Source organism: Amphichorda felina (assembly GCF_050947745.1).
Source record: "Amphichorda felina strain 45539 chromosome Unknown scaffold_9, whole genome shotgun sequence".
Lineage (NCBI taxonomy): Eukaryota > Fungi > Ascomycota > Sordariomycetes > Hypocreales > Bionectriaceae > Amphichorda > Amphichorda felina.
The window spans coordinates 1946305-1963716 of NW_028145041.1; the positions used below are offsets into that span (position 1 = coordinate 1946305).

Here is a 17412-nt window from a genome sequence, read left to right on the forward strand (position 1 = left end):
CAGGTACGGCACGAAAAACTGCCGATCCACCAAAACGCTAGGCGGAGGAGCTGCAGACGACGACGGATCTGTGACGTCTGGGCCTGGAGACAGAAGTGAAGGAAACCGCAGGGCCATTCGAAGTGGGCGGGTCCGTGCTAACGACCAACCAATAATTCTAAACCATGGTCAGCCGATACAGTAAGTACTGGATTGATCCCTGAAGGTCAAAGCTAATACCCCTTGATATTGTAGTCGTGATCAATGATGATCTTGTGCGCGGCCAGGTTGCCGTGTGAGACGGCAAACGAAGTGGTTTCATCCGGGAAGACATGGCGGACTAATGCCCGGTGCACAAAACAACTCCGAAGGTCGAGTTCCGGTAGCTTGCCGGTGAGTACACGAGCGATCTGGCCATCAATAATGTCGGTGAAGTATTTTTGGGTCGAAGTCCCCGGGCCTGCGACGAGGTTAGCTGATATAAGTGTACGTGTGCACGTCCTACAGGAGTCGAACGTGATTCCTGGGTGCACTCGACCAGCTCCAATAGAATTTGGACTAGCTGACGAAGGATCTTGTGCCGGTTCTCAACCGCTGGGACTGTCGCTGTCCATTGCAAAGCATCTCCGGGAACCCAGTTCATGACCAAGTAGGGGTGCCCGATAGGATTGCTGAAGCCGGAATCACTCCCAACCAGCTTTGGCGACCAGCGAAACCCAGCATCGTTGAGCTTCCTCATCACATCCACCTCGTCCTGGACGATGCTCGTGATGGAGGCGGGCGGCAGGGACTCATAGACCGGAATGCGAACGGCCCAAGCGTCACCGCCATCGCCGTCGCCATCTTCGCCAGAGAACCGGACGGCATAGATCTGACACTGCCCATCCTGGATCGGCGCCTTGTCCGTGCCGAAACAGAGCGAGGCTGAGGCACCGTCGCTCCGCAGGGCGGAGGCAACAGTTAGAATCGAAGAGCTGGAAAAAGTTGGTCGGGCCATGGCTATTAAGTACGTGGTTTCGATTCGGAAGTGACGTTGGCTTGGAACTTTGGAAGCCGGAACTGCTTGACCTTTGGATGAGGGCCAGGAACGAAACAGCGGGGTGTGGACGTATTGAATATTCTTATATCCAGGCTCTCATTGGGGCTGTTCAGCATCCATGGCAGCCTTTCTTCATTTCTGTGCTGTAAGTAAGTATAACGAGCTGTTTGCAGCGCTGATGACAACCAACAGCATACAAGAATCTGCACTTGCGCATCGTTGTGTGGCCTATACGAGTGTAGCGTGTCTTTCTAACCCCTCCTCTACAGCCTAGGCGCCGCACTGTCTTCACCATCCATCAAATTGACAGGAGGTTGACAGCCAACAGATGGCGGTCGCCTCACCTGGTCTGCCGGGCTGGACAGCGGCCACACACCGCATTGGGAGGTTCAATTTTGTCCCCGACACTCGTTACTCGTATTACCCAAGAGCCCCCCACTGGTGCGTTTCTCTATAATGATGCGTGTCCGTACTCCGTGGATACAATTAACAACCGGAGATGTAGATATATTAATTCCAACTCTGCACTCGGTACGGAGTATGAGTAGTGCGGAACTGCCGATGATTTCATGACAGTCTCAGGGTCCCAGCTACCTCAACCTACGTATGGAGTACTAGGTCAACGTACCACACGCCGTGGAAAGTAAGTCATTCCTTTTGCTTCCCTGACAAGCCTTCATTCCGGAAACCTTCTTACTCCGTGCAAAATACTACTCATCTAACTATACCAAGGCATTACAGAATGCTACGCAATGCAGACGCACAAGTAGGCTATTGAATCGCGTATACGGATCAAGGAGGCGAGTACTATAGGGCTGGATAAGGAGTTTAATCCTAAGAAGCTTTTCACGGCTGTGGGAATAGAGGAGGCTACCAGGATAGGTAACGAGGCAGCCGGGAGCATATAATCGCGTATAGGGGCTAAACCAGAGTTTGATAATATCACAAGGAGAATAATTCAAGAACGTGAAGGCGCCGAGGTTGCCCCCGCACTGGAGGCCGATCGGACTCGAATTTGATATAAGCTGCCCGCTACGCAGCTCATCCAAATCCACCACCATCCAAGTGTCGCGAATATCAGTGGGACGTTTGAAATAGTCAACGAGGTGCGGTACTCTGGACAGAAGTTTGCCTCGAGGGTCGATTGGGTACTGTCTCCGGAGAAGCCGAGATATCTGGCCTTCTCGCCCTCAACGATAGATGGGCACATTATCGATGGCCATCTCCTTCCACTGTTGATTGAACGGTAGCTCCCAGACGTCTCCCATAGCCTAAATATCTGAGTCACCTTATTAAAATTATTTCCCAACTTGCCCCTGGGATATGTTGGCAGTGAAGGACACTGTGGCCGAGTTCAATGTTGCTAAAACGGCACTATTGCACGTGCTGTTTAGAACTCAAAGAAATAACATATATTCCCACACAAAATGTTGTTCTTTCACATATTGACCTACGTGACCACATCGTGGCTACCTTACCCTCCAGACCTCTAGCGTTTCAAGGTTCAATGTTGTTCAAACACGATGGCATCAGGCTAACAAGGCCCCCATTGTGCTTTCCACATCAAAGATGATGCTAGCCTTCGAACTCTAGGCGAAAACGAGAACGGATGTTATGAGACGGAGACGGAATTCCCTAGTCTAGATTACGAACTCGGGCCATCTTTCGCGCAATCTAGAAAATTCCTTGGAATTATGCTAGATTTCCAGGGTCCCCCTCGGTGGACCCCACTAGAGTGCCCATGGCCAAGGGTCTTCTTACACGACGGCAAATCTACAAGCAGATCGCGCCTTACGCCCTCGCAAAGCTGCTGTGTGAGAGTCTTGTCTCTATTGAGGGGTGGGAGTATATGCTTATGCCCCCACGAAGAAGAGATACATACGAAAGGGATGAAGCTACCGATGGAAGAGTGCGAACTTTTTTTTTTTTTTTTCGTTAACAGCAAAGCCTAGGGCCTCAGAATCAATCTTGGTCAAGGTCCCTTGCATGGAGACCTCACATTGGGGTACTATGTACTAAAAATACTCAACGCATGTTCTTAGTGGCAGGGATACGGAGCATGCAACGATAGCTGCAGTCTGCCATAGTAAGGGCTCACTTGGGCAAGGCGCCAAGGCGCCATGTGTTCAGGTGGTAATTTGGAGGTCAGCACAACGGCTGCAGATTCCGTGAGGTTATACCACATCTGGACGTATTATTAGAATTCCATTATTGAGAGAATCTTGGCGCTGGAAGCGAGGGCCGGCTGTTGACTTGCGGTGGAGATGACCTCGTCCTAGGCTCGCGCTCCCCGTCTCTTGATTGGGTCGATACATTAAGCGAGGTCTGTGGACTCGATACCCTCGGTACGCCTGCTGGGCAAGCTTACGCCGTATTATCCGCTTTCTATCGCTGAGGTAGGGGCGCAACATCCCTGCTATGGTTGCCTAGGCCTAGGCCTCCATCCCGAAGACGGCACCTCTCTGGTACGCATTTCCATTATCACCCAGACCTAGTTACAATGGACAGCTGCCCCACTACCAAGCATAGTAGCCGGTTGGACTTGGCCGGGCGGCCCGGGCCATTCAGATCCCCAGACTTCGTGGTTCGGCGCTCTCCCGTGGAACCGTTTATGGACCCACGTGTCGACTGGTGCGTCTCCGTGCCTGGTGCCCGAAGGCGATGCCAAGCGACTTCGACATCTTGGGCCGTGATCAGGGGGAATATTTTCTTGTCCCTGGCGCAATCATACTCTGGAAACAGAGGAAGGCTGGACCCCTGGCCGCAACCATATTGCGGGACTAACGGAAGGCTGGCATAGGATGGATTCGCTACATGTTTGCGACTCAGCCGCAGTGCAGCTGGGACTTTGAGGTAGTAATTCCCATTTGTCTCGTCAGCCGCTACACCTGATCGATCAAGCCAAGTCACCTTGGCAAAGGATCGACTAACGCAAAACGAGGACTAATGCGCCGCCCCTTCACAATGTTCTCGAGCACGGAGTTACCAAGCCATAGGGGCCTTATGCGGCAGGGTTTGTTAAAGTACTGGCTATTTCGAGTTCATGAGTGGATAATGACAATTTACTGTCTCTAGAGCACTCGGAATGTGTGCCGCTATAAGAATTCATGTCCCATATTCTGCGAGCACATTCCCTCTTCTCAGTTAACGGCCCTATTCACCTTTGAGCTGGCCCTCCAGGGCGCATTTCCTGCAAATCATGGTGTCTCTCAAGTCAGCCCTCGTCGGCCTCGGCGTGTTGCTTGCGTCTCATATCCATCCGTCCTCAGCATTTCCATTCTCTAGCAACATTGCCTCGACGCCGGAATCTTCTCCAAACTATGAGCATCATCTACTCAAGCGGGCAGACCCTCGGGACTTTTACCTGCGTATCATGCCGCTGGGGGCCTCCATTACTGCGGGAGAGCACGAGCCTTCCGATGACTCCGGGAAGAATGGGTACCGCAAGTATCTTCGGGACAAGCTACGTTTTGAAGGCTGGAAGGTAAACATGGTTGGCAACTTCAATCGCGGCGGCATGAACGACAACGTAAGTACTGAAGACTCTAGGACCTGAGTAAAAGACGGTAGATTTACATCTACATCTAGGATCACGAAGGTGTGAGCGGTGATCGTGTGAGCCAGGTCAATGCGAGGGCCAAGAATTCTGTCCCTGTGTGGATGCCAAACGTCGTCCTCATCAATGCCGGCACCAACGATGCTACTCAAGACGGTGCTACTGAATCGGTCAGTGGTACGGGTGCTAGGATGAGGGAGATGATTGACGGAATCTTTTCCCACGTACCGACCGCCGTTGTTGTCCTTTCGACTTTACTCCCAAACGGTATCAACCAGGGCAACGTCGACCTCATCAATGATCAGTACCGCAAGCTCTATCGAGAGTATATTCCCTTGGACTCGAAGGGAAACGAACCAGCAAATCCTGCTTTCAAGGTTGTTCTTGCTGACATGGCCGACGGTTTCATCACTGCTGGCGACATCCACGACGGCACACACCCTACCGTGTTGGGTGAACAGAAGATGGCAGCCGTTTGGGACTGGGCGATCGGAAAGGCCAATGACAAGGGCTGGTTTACTAAACCTAGTGAGTCTAGCAAGTTCACCGACGGTGAAGGCTCTACAGAATGCCGGAAACAATACGGCAGCGGCAATGACGATCCGCGCGGCGGCCGACAAGTTCTCTATGCTGCGAATTCTGTCATCCGTGATGACGGCACGTATAAGCATGGCTCGCGTCCGAGAGAAGACCGCAAAGGTTCGTGGATGGGTGATGAGGACATGCGCGTCTGGTTCGCCCAACTGGTAAAACCCAACGGCACTCCCAAGTTGGAGGGGAGAGACCAAGCCATCTACGTGAGCGGCAACTACCAGGACAGACTTGTATATTACAACATCAATGATGGCGATGGCAAGTATCGCGCCGGACACTCCATTGACGTGAAAGACGGCTGCTTGACAAGAGGTAAGCTTGCTCGCCCGCTTTGCTGTGCTGTCTTTCAGATGCTGACATGTACTCGTCATAGGGATACATTGGGGCGACGTTGTAAGTTCTCGCACGGACAAAGTAGCACAATACTTTGCGAGTATACAGAGTGTCTGACTGGTACAGAACGGCGATGGGTTGGACGATTTTATCTGCATCGCTAGGGACGGTGAAATGTAAGTTGAACCGTGCAGATATGCATTCAAGGAGCGTCAGCTGATTGTGTAATGATAGGTTTGTTTCACTCAACGAAGGAGGCGATCCACCGACATTCAAGAATCTGGGTTCGGTATGTATTCACTTCTTGGGATCATGAGCATTACTAACAATCTGAATTGATAGTATAAAAAACCTGAAATGGGGCTGGGCCAGGATAATGTGCGCCTTGGAGATATCGATGGTGATGGTAGACTTGACTACTGTGTGATCCCCGAGTATGGAGACGTCTTGTAAGTCAGGAAAACTCTCGAAATGTCCTCTATTTGAGCTAATGCCATCACAGCTGCTGGCGCAATGGAGGCTTGGGTGAGAAGGCAGCGTACTGGCAGGATATGGGCTCTGGTGGGCCCATTTTCAAGGCCGTTGGCAAGGGTGATATCAAGGGTGTTCGCTTTGGTGAGTGCTGGATCGAGGCGACACAGCCTGCAGAGAGTGTGCTGACCTTTCATAGTTGATCTCAACGGGGAGTAAGAGAGACCTGGAGGCCTTGAAAACGTTTGGAGGGCTAATGAAAATCGCAGCGGCCGAGATGACTGGATATGGATGGATACGAAGGGTAAAGTGACCACCTATATCAACCAACGAGATGGAACCAAGGGAATGATTCCCAAATGGCTGCCGGCCGGCGACACTCACCTTGGCATGGGCGTCGATATCGGTGAAAAACGAGAGCATGTCACCTTTGGCCGAATCTTTGGAGATAATGGACGACAAGACGTGAGTCTGGGCATGCCCAATAACTGTCTATTGGAAGCAAGGCGCTGACCTTCCCTTAGTACGTACATTGGGATATTGACAATTGCGACGTCTTGGCCGGAGGTCCATGTGAAGCATGGTGGCTAGCATATGAAAATCAAGGTTCGGGAGGAAAGTACCAGAAAGGTGAGTTGAAGTTCTACATTCCCAGAGCCCCCGTCACTGTTGCATGCAATCTCAACGAGGATGTTTTTAGGTGATGGAATTCGCTGGGGGGATATGACGGGCACTGGTGTCGATGACTATGTCTGGATTTATCCGACCGGCGAAGTTCAAGTCTTCCTCAACAAGAACACGAAAGCTCAGTCCGACTACTATGCCACACCCGCTTGGAGCTCTCCCTTCCAGGTCAACACTGGCCTCGACTGGCGTGGTCTGCACATTGGTGACTGGGACGGCGATGGGAAGGCCGACATAATTGGCATTACGGACAGGAATACAGGTTCTCTCAGAGTTTGGCATAGCCGCTGGGATGGAAAAAACTTCAACTGGGATGTACAAGACATTCCGGATAGTGCCAAGTGTAACCAGGGCTGGGGCCAGTTGTACTTTGATCATGGCGCTCACTTTGCCGACATTTCGTGAGTAGCTTTCCAGGCTCCCAAAGTATCCCGTATCGGCGAGTAAAAAGAAAGGCTAACGGATAGCTACAGAGAAACCGGAAGAGTTGACTACCTCTGCATGGACCCATCAGGTCTCACCACCGCGTGGCTCCGAGACGACAAGGGAGGGTGGTTCAACGCGGGTCAAGTCAAGTTCACCGAGGACCTTGACCGTGCCAATTTCCGGTTTGCCGATGCAAATGGTGAGTCTCTCGTGGCCGATGAGGAAGCTTGTATATTGACGTTGAATACTTGCAAGGTGATGGCCGTGCCGACATGATTTGGACAGACAAGTTCTCTGGTGACGGCAAAGTCTGGTACAACAAGCAGCAAGGCACCGATGCCGATCGTCCTAATTGGGGTGGCAGCCTCTTCGAGTGGGAGAGGCCTGTGAAAGTATACTTGGGATCATCTCGTGGACCAAACATGCACTTCCCTAACCTCGGGGGCCAAGGGCGTGCAGATATGGTCGGAACGGACCCCTCGACGGGGCATGTAAGTGGCACATGAGCTCAGCCCCCTGATGCCGCTTTGGTCATGATTTTGAAAAGCTGACTGCTGATACCAGGCTTGGATCTGGTTTAATAGCTGTCCCGCCGGAGGCGACGATGGCGAGATTACCAATCCTGGACTCCCAACATACACCCCAACTCCTATCGAGCCCGATCCTAGCGAAGACCACTGGTTCTGCGCTGGCAACGGCGCCGCATGGACTCCTGACTTGTGGAACGAGCACAACATCGGCGGCTGGCTGACGCGGAGGCAAGCTGACCCGTTCCCCTTTTCGATCCTATCAAAAACATACCTAACCAGTCTATGCATGTAGATGCGAGCTATACCTTGGCCCAGACGCTTCGTGGCCGACCGATGTCAAAGGCGTTCCACGTGTCATTGCTCAGTACAATGGCTTGGTCAAAGATAATGCCTGGAACTGGCCCGGCCCCGGCTGCATCGAGTAGGGCTCCCTGATTCCTTGAACGGACTGCAAGACTAACTCGGGTGAAACTCAGCGTTGCGGATACCTGTGACCTTGATGAGAAACTTCTCAAGGACAGCCCGTGCACTAGCTCACCAGAACGGGCGTTCGCCCTCTTCGCGATGCGTAACCATGCTCGCTTCCTCCAGCGCTGGTATAGTGTGTTCATGGACAGTGTCGACACGGCCGATCTATTCACATCCTCAATTGCCAAAACCTTCTTATCGCATGCGCCAATCGACTCGAGTGCCGATGCAGCCTCCTGGCTCACCATCGTCGCAGGCATGTTCACTACTATCGGAGCCTTCCTGCCAGTCGGGGCAGCGCCGGCCAACGGGATCTCGGGTATCCTGACCGTAGCAGCTGGCAGCGCCGGCTTGGCATCTGAGAGTCCGCTGGAAGACCCCCGGTTCAGCGACTTCTCCGAGCTGCAGAAGAGCCTGGGCAACATGAAGCTCGTGGTCGCCGACGCTCTCACCAAATACTTCAACCGGCTCCTGACGGAGACGCCACCGGATGGTGACCGTGGCCGGGGGACCCAATTGGCGTCAGTGCTCGAGAGCGGAGTCTTTGCGGACCAAGACTTTGCCACTGGCAAGAACTCTGTCAACATCCAGGTCATGACTGGGTTGATCCGAACATCCGTCATCAGCGAGGCTTGGAACTCCGGCTCCGTAATTATCGTGAAATGGTCCAAGGACAGCTACCTTTCCACCAAGTTCAAATTCAACCCTTGCTTTGGTGGTGATCGATGGGGTATGGACCACGCGGTTGCTTGCCAGTTCAACAAGAACTACATGATTGTGGGTTCCCCTGCCGTACTCTCATTATGTGGCGTCGCTAACTAGGATTACAGGTTCGCCAAATCACAAACGAACAGGATGGTAACGAGGAACAATTCGTTCTCACATACCCCAAGATTGGCCAGGACGAAAAGTCACTGGAGGAGTATGGCCTCGACCATGCCAGCGTCATCACAGCCGCGGAGAAGACCCAAGAGCGTACAAAGGCCTTCCGCCACCGCAGTATTCAGGGCCTAGAGTCGATGTTCCAGGATATCATAAAGAGCCCAAGCGACGATATTCTTAAAGACCTGAGGTACTTCAATGTACCCGTCTGCGACCTGGATACGCTGGGTGACCTTGACTTCCACAATTGCCGTGAGGCAGGTTCGTCAGAGCTTTACACCAAGTCGTGCCTGGGTCTGATTTTTGCCATCAACTGTCAGAAGTTGAAGATTGGCAACTCGGAGTGGCCGTATAAATACGACATTTAGGGGCAGCGATAGTCAGCTTTCGAAGCTGGGCCTCTAACATTGATGTATTGGGTACTGACTTACATCGCCTTGGGGACAGCCGGAGGGCTCCAGATAAGGCTGGTCGGCTGGCTGTAGCCAACTTCAATGAGAAAAGCTTCGAATCTGATAAGTGACTGTGCCTCAAACATGCAAAGCTCAGCTTCAACTGCAGCCTTGTACAGATATTTCCAGGGGCTATCTCCAAGTTAAAGTTGGATGCACCCCGCATCGGAGTCCTAGCCCCATACGGACCGTCCGATGAATCCGATCCTTACCCTTGACCAAAGCCATACCCCCCCAAGCACAGAAGAGAATTGGAATTCTCTAGAGTTCTCATTTAGGCGGGCAAAATCGGCAAACTCCATGACTGAGTTTCTGTCAAGGTGGAGAGCTGACCCCAACATGGAATTCAGCGATGGATACACACCACTTCATTGGGCCGTTGATTCTACTCCGTACATCGGCGCCTCTCAACACTAGAATTTTGATAGCGGTGAGCATGGTCTCTACGCTTCTGAAATAGGGAGCAAATCCCAATTGACCAGACGGCCTGGGCCAATGTCCTCTCCATATGGCCGGCTACCCTGGCAGATGAAACAGAAATAGTACATATGTAGATTTGCTACTGAAATCAAAGGCAGATGCGAGTGCCAAGGACAACGAACTCATAACGCCACTTGCCCACGCTGCAAGAAACGGGCGCTTCAGGATATTTCTGGGGCTTCCAAAAGCAGATGGGACGGCCTCTGACCTGTCCTCCCAAAACGCACAGGTGAGACATTTACCCACTACGCGGTGAAGGGCGGGAGCGAAATGATCTTTCGGGAGGTCTTATCCCGGGGTGCACCACGCGATATTCCCAACAAGGAGGGAGACTTACCAATCGACGACACTGCACGGTGGTTGAATCTGGACTGCGTCCGTACGCTCGTGGACAACCTATGGTGCCAGCCCAGACGCCAATGGAAGCTTGGATGAAACACCGCTCCACATGAGCCTGAGCAGGCCGTTCGGCAGTGACGGGGATGGGCTTACCGCACTTGGCCTCATGACCATTTCCAAGGCCCTGAATTCGCGGGACACTCTGGGGAATACACCACTGCACTGTGCAGCAGTAAACGCCCGGGCTGTACACATCAGAGCCTTGCTGGCCACCAAAGCGGTGGAGCCCGATGTGAGGAATCACGAGGACCTGACACCGCTTCTCTACCTCGCCAAGGAATGGCCCGGCGTGACGCCCGCGTCGACCGTGGACTCGTTATTATCGTCGGACCGCGTAGACGCGCGCGCCAAAGAGTGCGGAAGGTCTTGGCGCCCTTGGGATTGCTGTCACGAGGGACGAGTACTTTGCCGACCCGGACATCAAGCTCATCAAGCGGCTTCTCGATTCGGGGAAATGTGATGCAAACGAGCCCGATTTGAACGGGGTTATGGCGTTGGATCTGGTGACGGGGAGGTTGCATGTGGTGCCTGGACATGGTCTCCGGATAAGCTCGATGCTTAAGACGGTGGTGGTCCCGCAGCTGCTGTTCAAATACGGAGCCATTGTACCGGAAAAGAGAAGATGAAAGAGAAACAGGATCCATGCATGGAGGTGCACAGGGCGACAGCCAGGGATAAACCCAACAACAGGACGTCATGAATGTTTCTATAAAAAGGTCAACTGGTGATGGTAAGTCACTCGGCGGGGATTGGGCCGGTGAATACGGTCGGATTTCCGCTTTCGGGGCATCCAAATATATCCAATCTTCGGCTAGGAGGCTACTCAAACATGAAGTCTTCTCCAAACGTCGTCATGATTCCTAGGTAGGAGGTCACTGGGTCCACTGGGGCTGTACTCGGTACTTCGTAACAGACAACACGGCGAGCAAGTTTGCGACATGGTCATAAGAAACCGCAGGTAAGTAATACGGATATACGGGGATTGAATTTGGAGCAATGTTAGGGGTCCATCGAGAGGCGAGATAGCTATGGAGCCAGTGGCGCTATGCCACTACTCGGATGTATATGCGTATGTATATACGTACATGTCGCCATGGCGATCACATATTCAGGAATGTGTGGGGTGGCGTCTGGCTACCCGGTACCTGATTTATTAGCTGCATCCCGATTGGGAAATGTCTCGGGCTCTCGGCAGGGGCCTGCAGCAGCCGAATTGACTCTGATCCAAGTTGCGCAACGGCCACAAAAGCTTGTTCACTCGGTAAATTATAGCCACGGCCACCAGGTCGAGGCCCTAGTGCTCGCAGGTCGACGTCCCCCAGATTCAAAGACCCCCCCCAGACCCGAGGAACCCCAGATAATACCGACAATGCCCAGCCTTCCGAGGCTAGCAAAACACGCATGGAGGCACATGTGGAGGGAACGCGCGGACTTCCGGCTTCACCGCAGGTTTTTTCTTACGTGACAAATACCGGCTCGAGGTCATACGACCAAGCACGAAGCGAACTCGCCAGGCACTGCAGGTCTCGCAACACCCTGCAACAATGCTGCAACAGCCTGCAACAGACTGCAACACGAAGCGCCAGTATGGGGACGGATAGGCACGGATAGGCCGGGAGCAGAGAGGGGGTATAAGGGGAGGGGGCCAATGGCATGGCCACAGCAGCGATGGCATGATGGCTGTGGCAGCACAGAAGAGTCAAAGACCCGGTAATTCTATCATTGTTAATAAGAGCGGCCGTTGATCCCGGGGGGGTAAGAGAATGATCGGGAATGACTCGGGCATTGAGGCTACTGGGCCACTTTCAGAACTTGAGTCAACCCCAGGCCGTTTGTTTCACAGCCTGCATGAGGCCTGCAACCGCCAAAACCTTGATCAATTCTCCTCACCTTCACCCCATAAGAGCAGTGCCTCACAGCAGCCATCATCCTTGGTGCTGATCACTATTGGAGCCCTCCTCTGCTGGTTTGAGGTTGAGCTTGCCTGCCTGCCCATTCAGTGGCTGACGCCATCTCATCGGTCCTCGCCCACCACAAGTGCCAGCAGTGCCAGCAGTGCCAGCAGTGCCAGCACAGCCTCGATCCGATGCAGCACCCATCGTTCCCTGAAGAAATCTCCAACCCCGACTCAGCCTCTCCCGCCCTGGCGCCACCATCACCTCAACCACCGCCACCAGACAATGGCGCTGCACCGCAGACAGAGTCGCCCACAGGCACGGCAACGCCCAGCGACTCGCCCACAGACACCGAGGGAATCGGAGCTGTGAGGCGCGAGAGGAACCGCGTGCGCTTCAACAGCAATGCGGCGACGATGCAGCCGCCGACAATCCCCCCTCCTTGGAATCCGTCCTCGTCCTCGTCCGCGTCCTCATCCAGAGGTCATGAGCTCAACTCCACCACCCCAGGATCAGCAGGCCCAGCAGGCCCAGCACGGCCTGCCAATCTCGCCGTTCCGCGTCCGAGGCCTTCTGTTCTCCGTTCCACCTCAGACACCTCAATTCCCAGGACGGGCGACTTTGATCCACATCCCCAATCGGAAAAGGCCCTCTCTGCCGTCGCCGCGCACGAGCGCGCCAGGCAGATTGCCGACAACCTTCGCCGCGAGAGGAGGAATGCCTCCTCCGACTCGCGAGTCTCACAGGAGTCCCACGCCTCAGGGACCCCCAGCGAGGGTCTTCTCCTGCGCGGCCATGACGACATCCCGCTCGAGGACATGAGCCGGGGGAGGGGGGTCAGTCGCCATGACCACGAGTCCACGGGCATCCTCGTCAACCACCACCACAACCAGGGCCAGGACGACGCCGGCGAGCAGTCGAGGACAAGCTTACGCGCGCAGGCCTACAAGCTCGTGCAGTCTCACAGCTCCCGATACAGGAAGGACAAGAAGACCCCCCCAGAAGCCGGTAATGACACGCCCGAGAACCAGCCTCCTCAGACACCCGAGACGCAGCACGTCGTCCCCCGAGAAGTCAACGACGGATCGTGGGACGGCGTCTACAACGTGCCCGCCCCCGACCACTACCGCAAGAGCGTCCTCTCCCAGCTTCTCACCCTCTACCGCCCGGGCCCGGAGCTCCCCGTCAGCCACAGCCGCCAGTCCAGCGCGTCCATGGCCGCCAGCCGCCACGACGAGGAGGCCGCCATCGGTGGGCAGAGCAGGGGCAGCGCCAGCAACGCCGGCTCCGAGTCGGCCACGCCCCGCCGCAAGTGGTACGACCAGAACCGCTCCCAGGACACACTGGCCAACCTCATCGAGGCCTCCGCGCGCCTCGCCAACCCCAACCTGCCCCCTCCCTCCGAGGCCAGCAGCAGCGCCGGCCACCACCACGGCGGCCGAAAGTGGACGAACCCCATGCTGGGCCACGGCCACAAGCACGGCCGCAGCCCCAGCAGGAACCGCCTGAGCGCCATGATCCAGAAGGAGGAGGCCCGCATCACGGTGCACATTGCCGAGACCCTGTTCCGCCAGCAGTACATCATCAAGCTGTGCCGCGCCCTGATGCTGTACGGCGCGCCCACCCACCGCCTCGAGGAGTTCCTGAGCACCTCGGCGCGCGTCCTGGGCATCGAGGGCCAGTTCCTGTACCTCCCCGGCTGCATGGTCATCTCCTTCGACGACCGCTCCACGCACACGACCGAGATGCGCATCGTGCGCAGCGCCCAGGGCATTGACCTGGGGAAGCTCAAGGACGTGCACCTCATCTACAAGGAGGTCATGCACGACGTCATCGGCGTCGAGGAGGGCACCGAGCGCCTGGACCGCATGATGGATTCCCCGGACAAGTTCAACCCCTGGCTGCGCGTCCTCATCTTTGGCCTGACGAGCGCGGCCAGCGCGCCCTTCTCCTTCAAGGCCCGCCTCATCGACCTGCCGCTGTCGTTCTGCTTTGGGTGCCTGGTCGGATTCCTCCAGCTGATCGTGTCGCCCAAGTCGAAGCTGTACAGCAACGTTTTCGAGGTCAGCGCTGTGGTTGTCGTGAGCTTCCTGGCGAGGGCGTTTGGTAGTATTGCGGGAGGGAGTCTGTTTTGCTTCTCGGCGATTACTCAGGGCGGCATTGTGATGCTGCTACCTGGCTATCTCGTCTGTAAGTAACACCCATCGCCCCCCCCCCCTTTTTTTTTTTTTTCTTTTGGTTCAGTATGGGGTACGCCAGATTGCAAACTAACAGGACCCCAGTGTGCTCATCCCTAGAACTCCAGTCCCGAGCCATCGTCCCCGGGTCCATCCGCATCGTCTACGCCATAATCTACTCCCTGCTCCTCGGCTTCGGCATCACCGTCGGCGCCTCCCTGTACGGGCTCTTCGATAACGACGCCATCTCGGAGACGACGTGCAGGGACCCGATGGACGCGCACGTGGCATTTGCGTTTGTGCCGCCGTTCGTGCTGTGCATCTGCATGCTCTACCAGGCCAAGTGGCGGCAGATGCCCGTCATGATCCTCATCGCCTTCGCGGGCTACATTGTCAACTTCTTCAGCGGCCGCAAGTTCGCCGCCAGCCCCCAGGTCGCCAGCACGCTGGGCGCCGTCGCCGTCGGCCTGCTGGCCAACCTGTACTCGCGCCTGCGCCACGGCGTCGCGGCCGCGACACTCATCCCGGCCATCTTCACCCAGGTCCCGGGGGGGCTGGCCTCGACGGGCGGCCTGCTGAGCGGCATCAGCACGGCCAACATGCTCAACGGGGCCAACTCGACCGACACGACGGCGGACCAGGGGGAGATCAACACGGTCGTCTTCAACGTGGCGGCGTCCATGATCCAGATTGCCATTGGTATTGCGGTTGGGCTGTTCATCAGCGCGCTCGCCATCTATCCGCTCGGGAAACGCCGCAGCGGATTGTTCAGCTTCTAAGAGCGATGCTTTTTTTTTTTTTTTTTTTTTTGCGGATCAAAAATAGACCACTCTGGTACTTATTATAGAGTATCATACGAGCATACTACGTAGTAGTAGTAATGAGCATTATTAGATTGTCTCATCTCGTGGGGTTATGGTCAACCACGAGTGGCAGTTCAACTTTCATGTCTACTTTGCCTCTAATAGAGAGCTATGTGCCAAAATTTGCGAAATGGGACCGTTGTTATATTAAATACTAAAAGCCACCCTTATCCTGGCGTGTCTCAGCCCCGTCAGGCCAATGATGTGGTCAGCCAGACAGCCGGGACGCCGTTCAGCCCATGCGAGAGACCTGTCTCACCTCTTTGCATGCCGCATATTTCCTCGTGGTGCTAAGCTTCGTGGCTGACCGGCTGCCCGAACTTGAGACCACCATTGGCCTAGAATAATGGCCTGGAGAGTCTCGCTGTCTCACAATAGATTCTTGTCGTACAACGCTCCACCGTTGGCCTCAGAGAGTCCAGCCTGCTCTCGGGCGGATCACGGCGACAAATTGGCGGGGTAAATAATGGGTTCGTCCACGTTTGTTGGGGACTTGGGGGGTCCAGTCGCGTCCGGTCTCACTGCGACATATCATAACTATCCCAAATTTCACCTTGGCTTCGCAACGCATAGGGTCGAACACATACACGATGAGGGCCTATCCATCGGTGCCGGAATCTGGCGAGGCGACGCCCCCCAGCACGCCGAGTCTCCTGGACGTCCTACGCAGGTCCACGCAGGTCGATTGCGACACCCTCGATGCCGATGGTATGCTTGATAAGAACACGATTGATTGTCCAGGCTTCGGATAGCTGAACCCGTTCTTTACAGTGGCTAAGGAGCTAGGTCCCTTTGTGGACTGCACATCAAACCAGGTCAGTCATGCTCTAGCAGCGCCACCAGCGAATCGACGTTGAACCAAGCATATCAGGCCATCGCCTACTCCGAGCTCTTGCGGCAGGACGAAGGGCAGTCCGATCTTCACCACGATTCCCTGATCAACGATGCGATCCGAGGCGCCAGAAACGACCTCAAAGATATTCAGGGCGATGCCACTGCGGAGGAGTTTGTGGTTGAGATCATGGCGAGTCTATCCTTCATAATCCTCTTCTGTCGCCGCTGGTTCTAATGGCATTTCAGATGGTCAAGTTGCAGCTACTCGCAGTCCAGTACTTGACTGGATATGTTCACATCCAGACCAACCCCAAATTCTCTTATTCTGAGGCTCGCACAGTGGCCAATGCGGAGAGTTCGTCGCCTAATGGATCCATCTATCGTATTCAGCGTCTAACATTTCCAAGGAATCGTCGCCATCTTCCAGCATCTATCTCCCGACCTTGACACCAAACGCATATGCATCAAGATCCCAGCCACGTGGGAAGGCCTCCAGGCCTGCCGGAGTCTCGAGAACAAGGGCATCGCAACCCTCGCCACGACCCTGTTCTGCATGGAGCAGGCCGTCCTAGCCGCCCGCGTCAATTGCACCTACATTGCGCCGTACGTCAACGAGCTCAGGGTCCACTTCGACAAGGACTACGTCGACGAGCACAAGGCCTTTGACCTGTGCCGCGAGGCTCAGGCGTATTTTCTCGCCCACGACTGCCGCACCCAGGTCCTCGCCGCGTCACTCACCTCGGTCGACGAGGTGATGCGCCTCGCTGGCATCCAGCACGTCACCGTCGCGCCAGGCCTGCTGCGCCAGCTGGCCACCCTGCAGGAGTCCTCTTGGGACGGGGAGAAGGTTGGGGCTTATTTTGCGCAGGGGCCGTCGCATAGGAGCTGGGAGGCACGGGACTATGGCGCCCTGGTGGACGAAGAGGCCATGTGGCGGCTTGCCTTTGCGAGGAGTGGCTTTGGCGCCAGCGAGGGCAAGATCGTGCAGGCCGTCAACTATTTTTGTGATTTCCAGGAAAAGATGGAGGAGCTGGCCAGGAGGCATTCTGAGTGATTCAAGAAGCCTGAATACCATTGCCCCTCTGCCATGTCCAATTTTGGAATCTCATCCCTTGGCCAGGCACACTGACCACCACCACCACCACCAAGTTCGATGGCGCAAGGGCGGATGGACACGGTACTCCATTTCTCTTTGTTGGTATCCATGCATGAAACTATATTTCACAAAAAATGGTGGCTTATGATCCTAAAAATAGTGCTCGAGGAAAAACAAAGACGATCTACACCTCGGTAGCGCTGTCAAGAGCCCAGCTCGAGCTGTGTGTGCGAACCCCAAGAGTGGAATATGTT

At 55.0% G+C, this 17412-nt stretch overlaps 4 protein-coding genes across 4 annotated transcripts; 3 read left to right on the forward strand and 1 right to left on the reverse strand.

Annotated features, from left to right (window-relative positions):
• Nucleotides 1-212: 212 nt before the first annotated feature.
• ACO1O0_009186 (uncharacterized protein) lies at nucleotides 213-976 on the reverse strand (the record flags this gene model as incomplete). The annotated part of the gene is made up of 2 exons (XM_083198537.1): nucleotides 213-439; nucleotides 496-976. 2 exons carry the CDS (start codon nucleotides 974-976, stop codon nucleotides 213-215), a joined length of 708 nt encoding a protein of 235 aa, XP_083046272.1.
• A 3241-nt stretch (nucleotides 977-4217) lies between these two features.
• Nucleotides 4218-9330, forward strand: ACO1O0_009187 (uncharacterized protein; the record flags this gene model as incomplete). Its single annotated transcript, XM_083198538.1, has 17 exons — nucleotides 4218-4547; nucleotides 4607-5480; nucleotides 5542-5561; nucleotides 5628-5677; nucleotides 5736-5790; nucleotides 5874-5950; nucleotides 6004-6116; nucleotides 6172-6187; nucleotides 6242-6437; nucleotides 6497-6602; nucleotides 6673-7057; nucleotides 7130-7281; nucleotides 7338-7573; nucleotides 7647-7852; nucleotides 7905-8033; nucleotides 8089-8857; nucleotides 8911-9330. 17 exons carry the CDS (start codon nucleotides 4218-4220, stop codon nucleotides 9328-9330), a joined length of 4134 nt encoding a protein of 1377 aa, XP_083046273.1.
• A 3049-nt stretch (nucleotides 9331-12379) lies between these two features.
• Nucleotides 12380-15144, forward strand: ACO1O0_009188 (threonine/serine exporter family protein; the record flags this gene model as incomplete). Its single annotated transcript, XM_083198539.1, has 2 exons — nucleotides 12380-14378; nucleotides 14471-15144. The coding sequence occupies 2 exons, from the start codon at nucleotides 12380-12382 to the stop codon at nucleotides 15142-15144; spliced, it is 2673 nt and encodes an 890-aa protein (XP_083046274.1).
• Nucleotides 15145-15818: 674 nt separating this feature from the next.
• On the forward strand, nucleotides 15819-17116 carry ACO1O0_009189 (uncharacterized protein; the record flags this gene model as incomplete). The annotated part of the gene is made up of 3 exons (XM_083198540.1): nucleotides 15819-15936; nucleotides 16044-16256; nucleotides 16470-17116. The coding sequence occupies 3 exons, from the start codon at nucleotides 15819-15821 to the stop codon at nucleotides 17114-17116; spliced, it is 978 nt and encodes a 325-aa protein (XP_083046275.1).
• Between the last annotated feature and the right edge of the window lie 296 nt (nucleotides 17117-17412).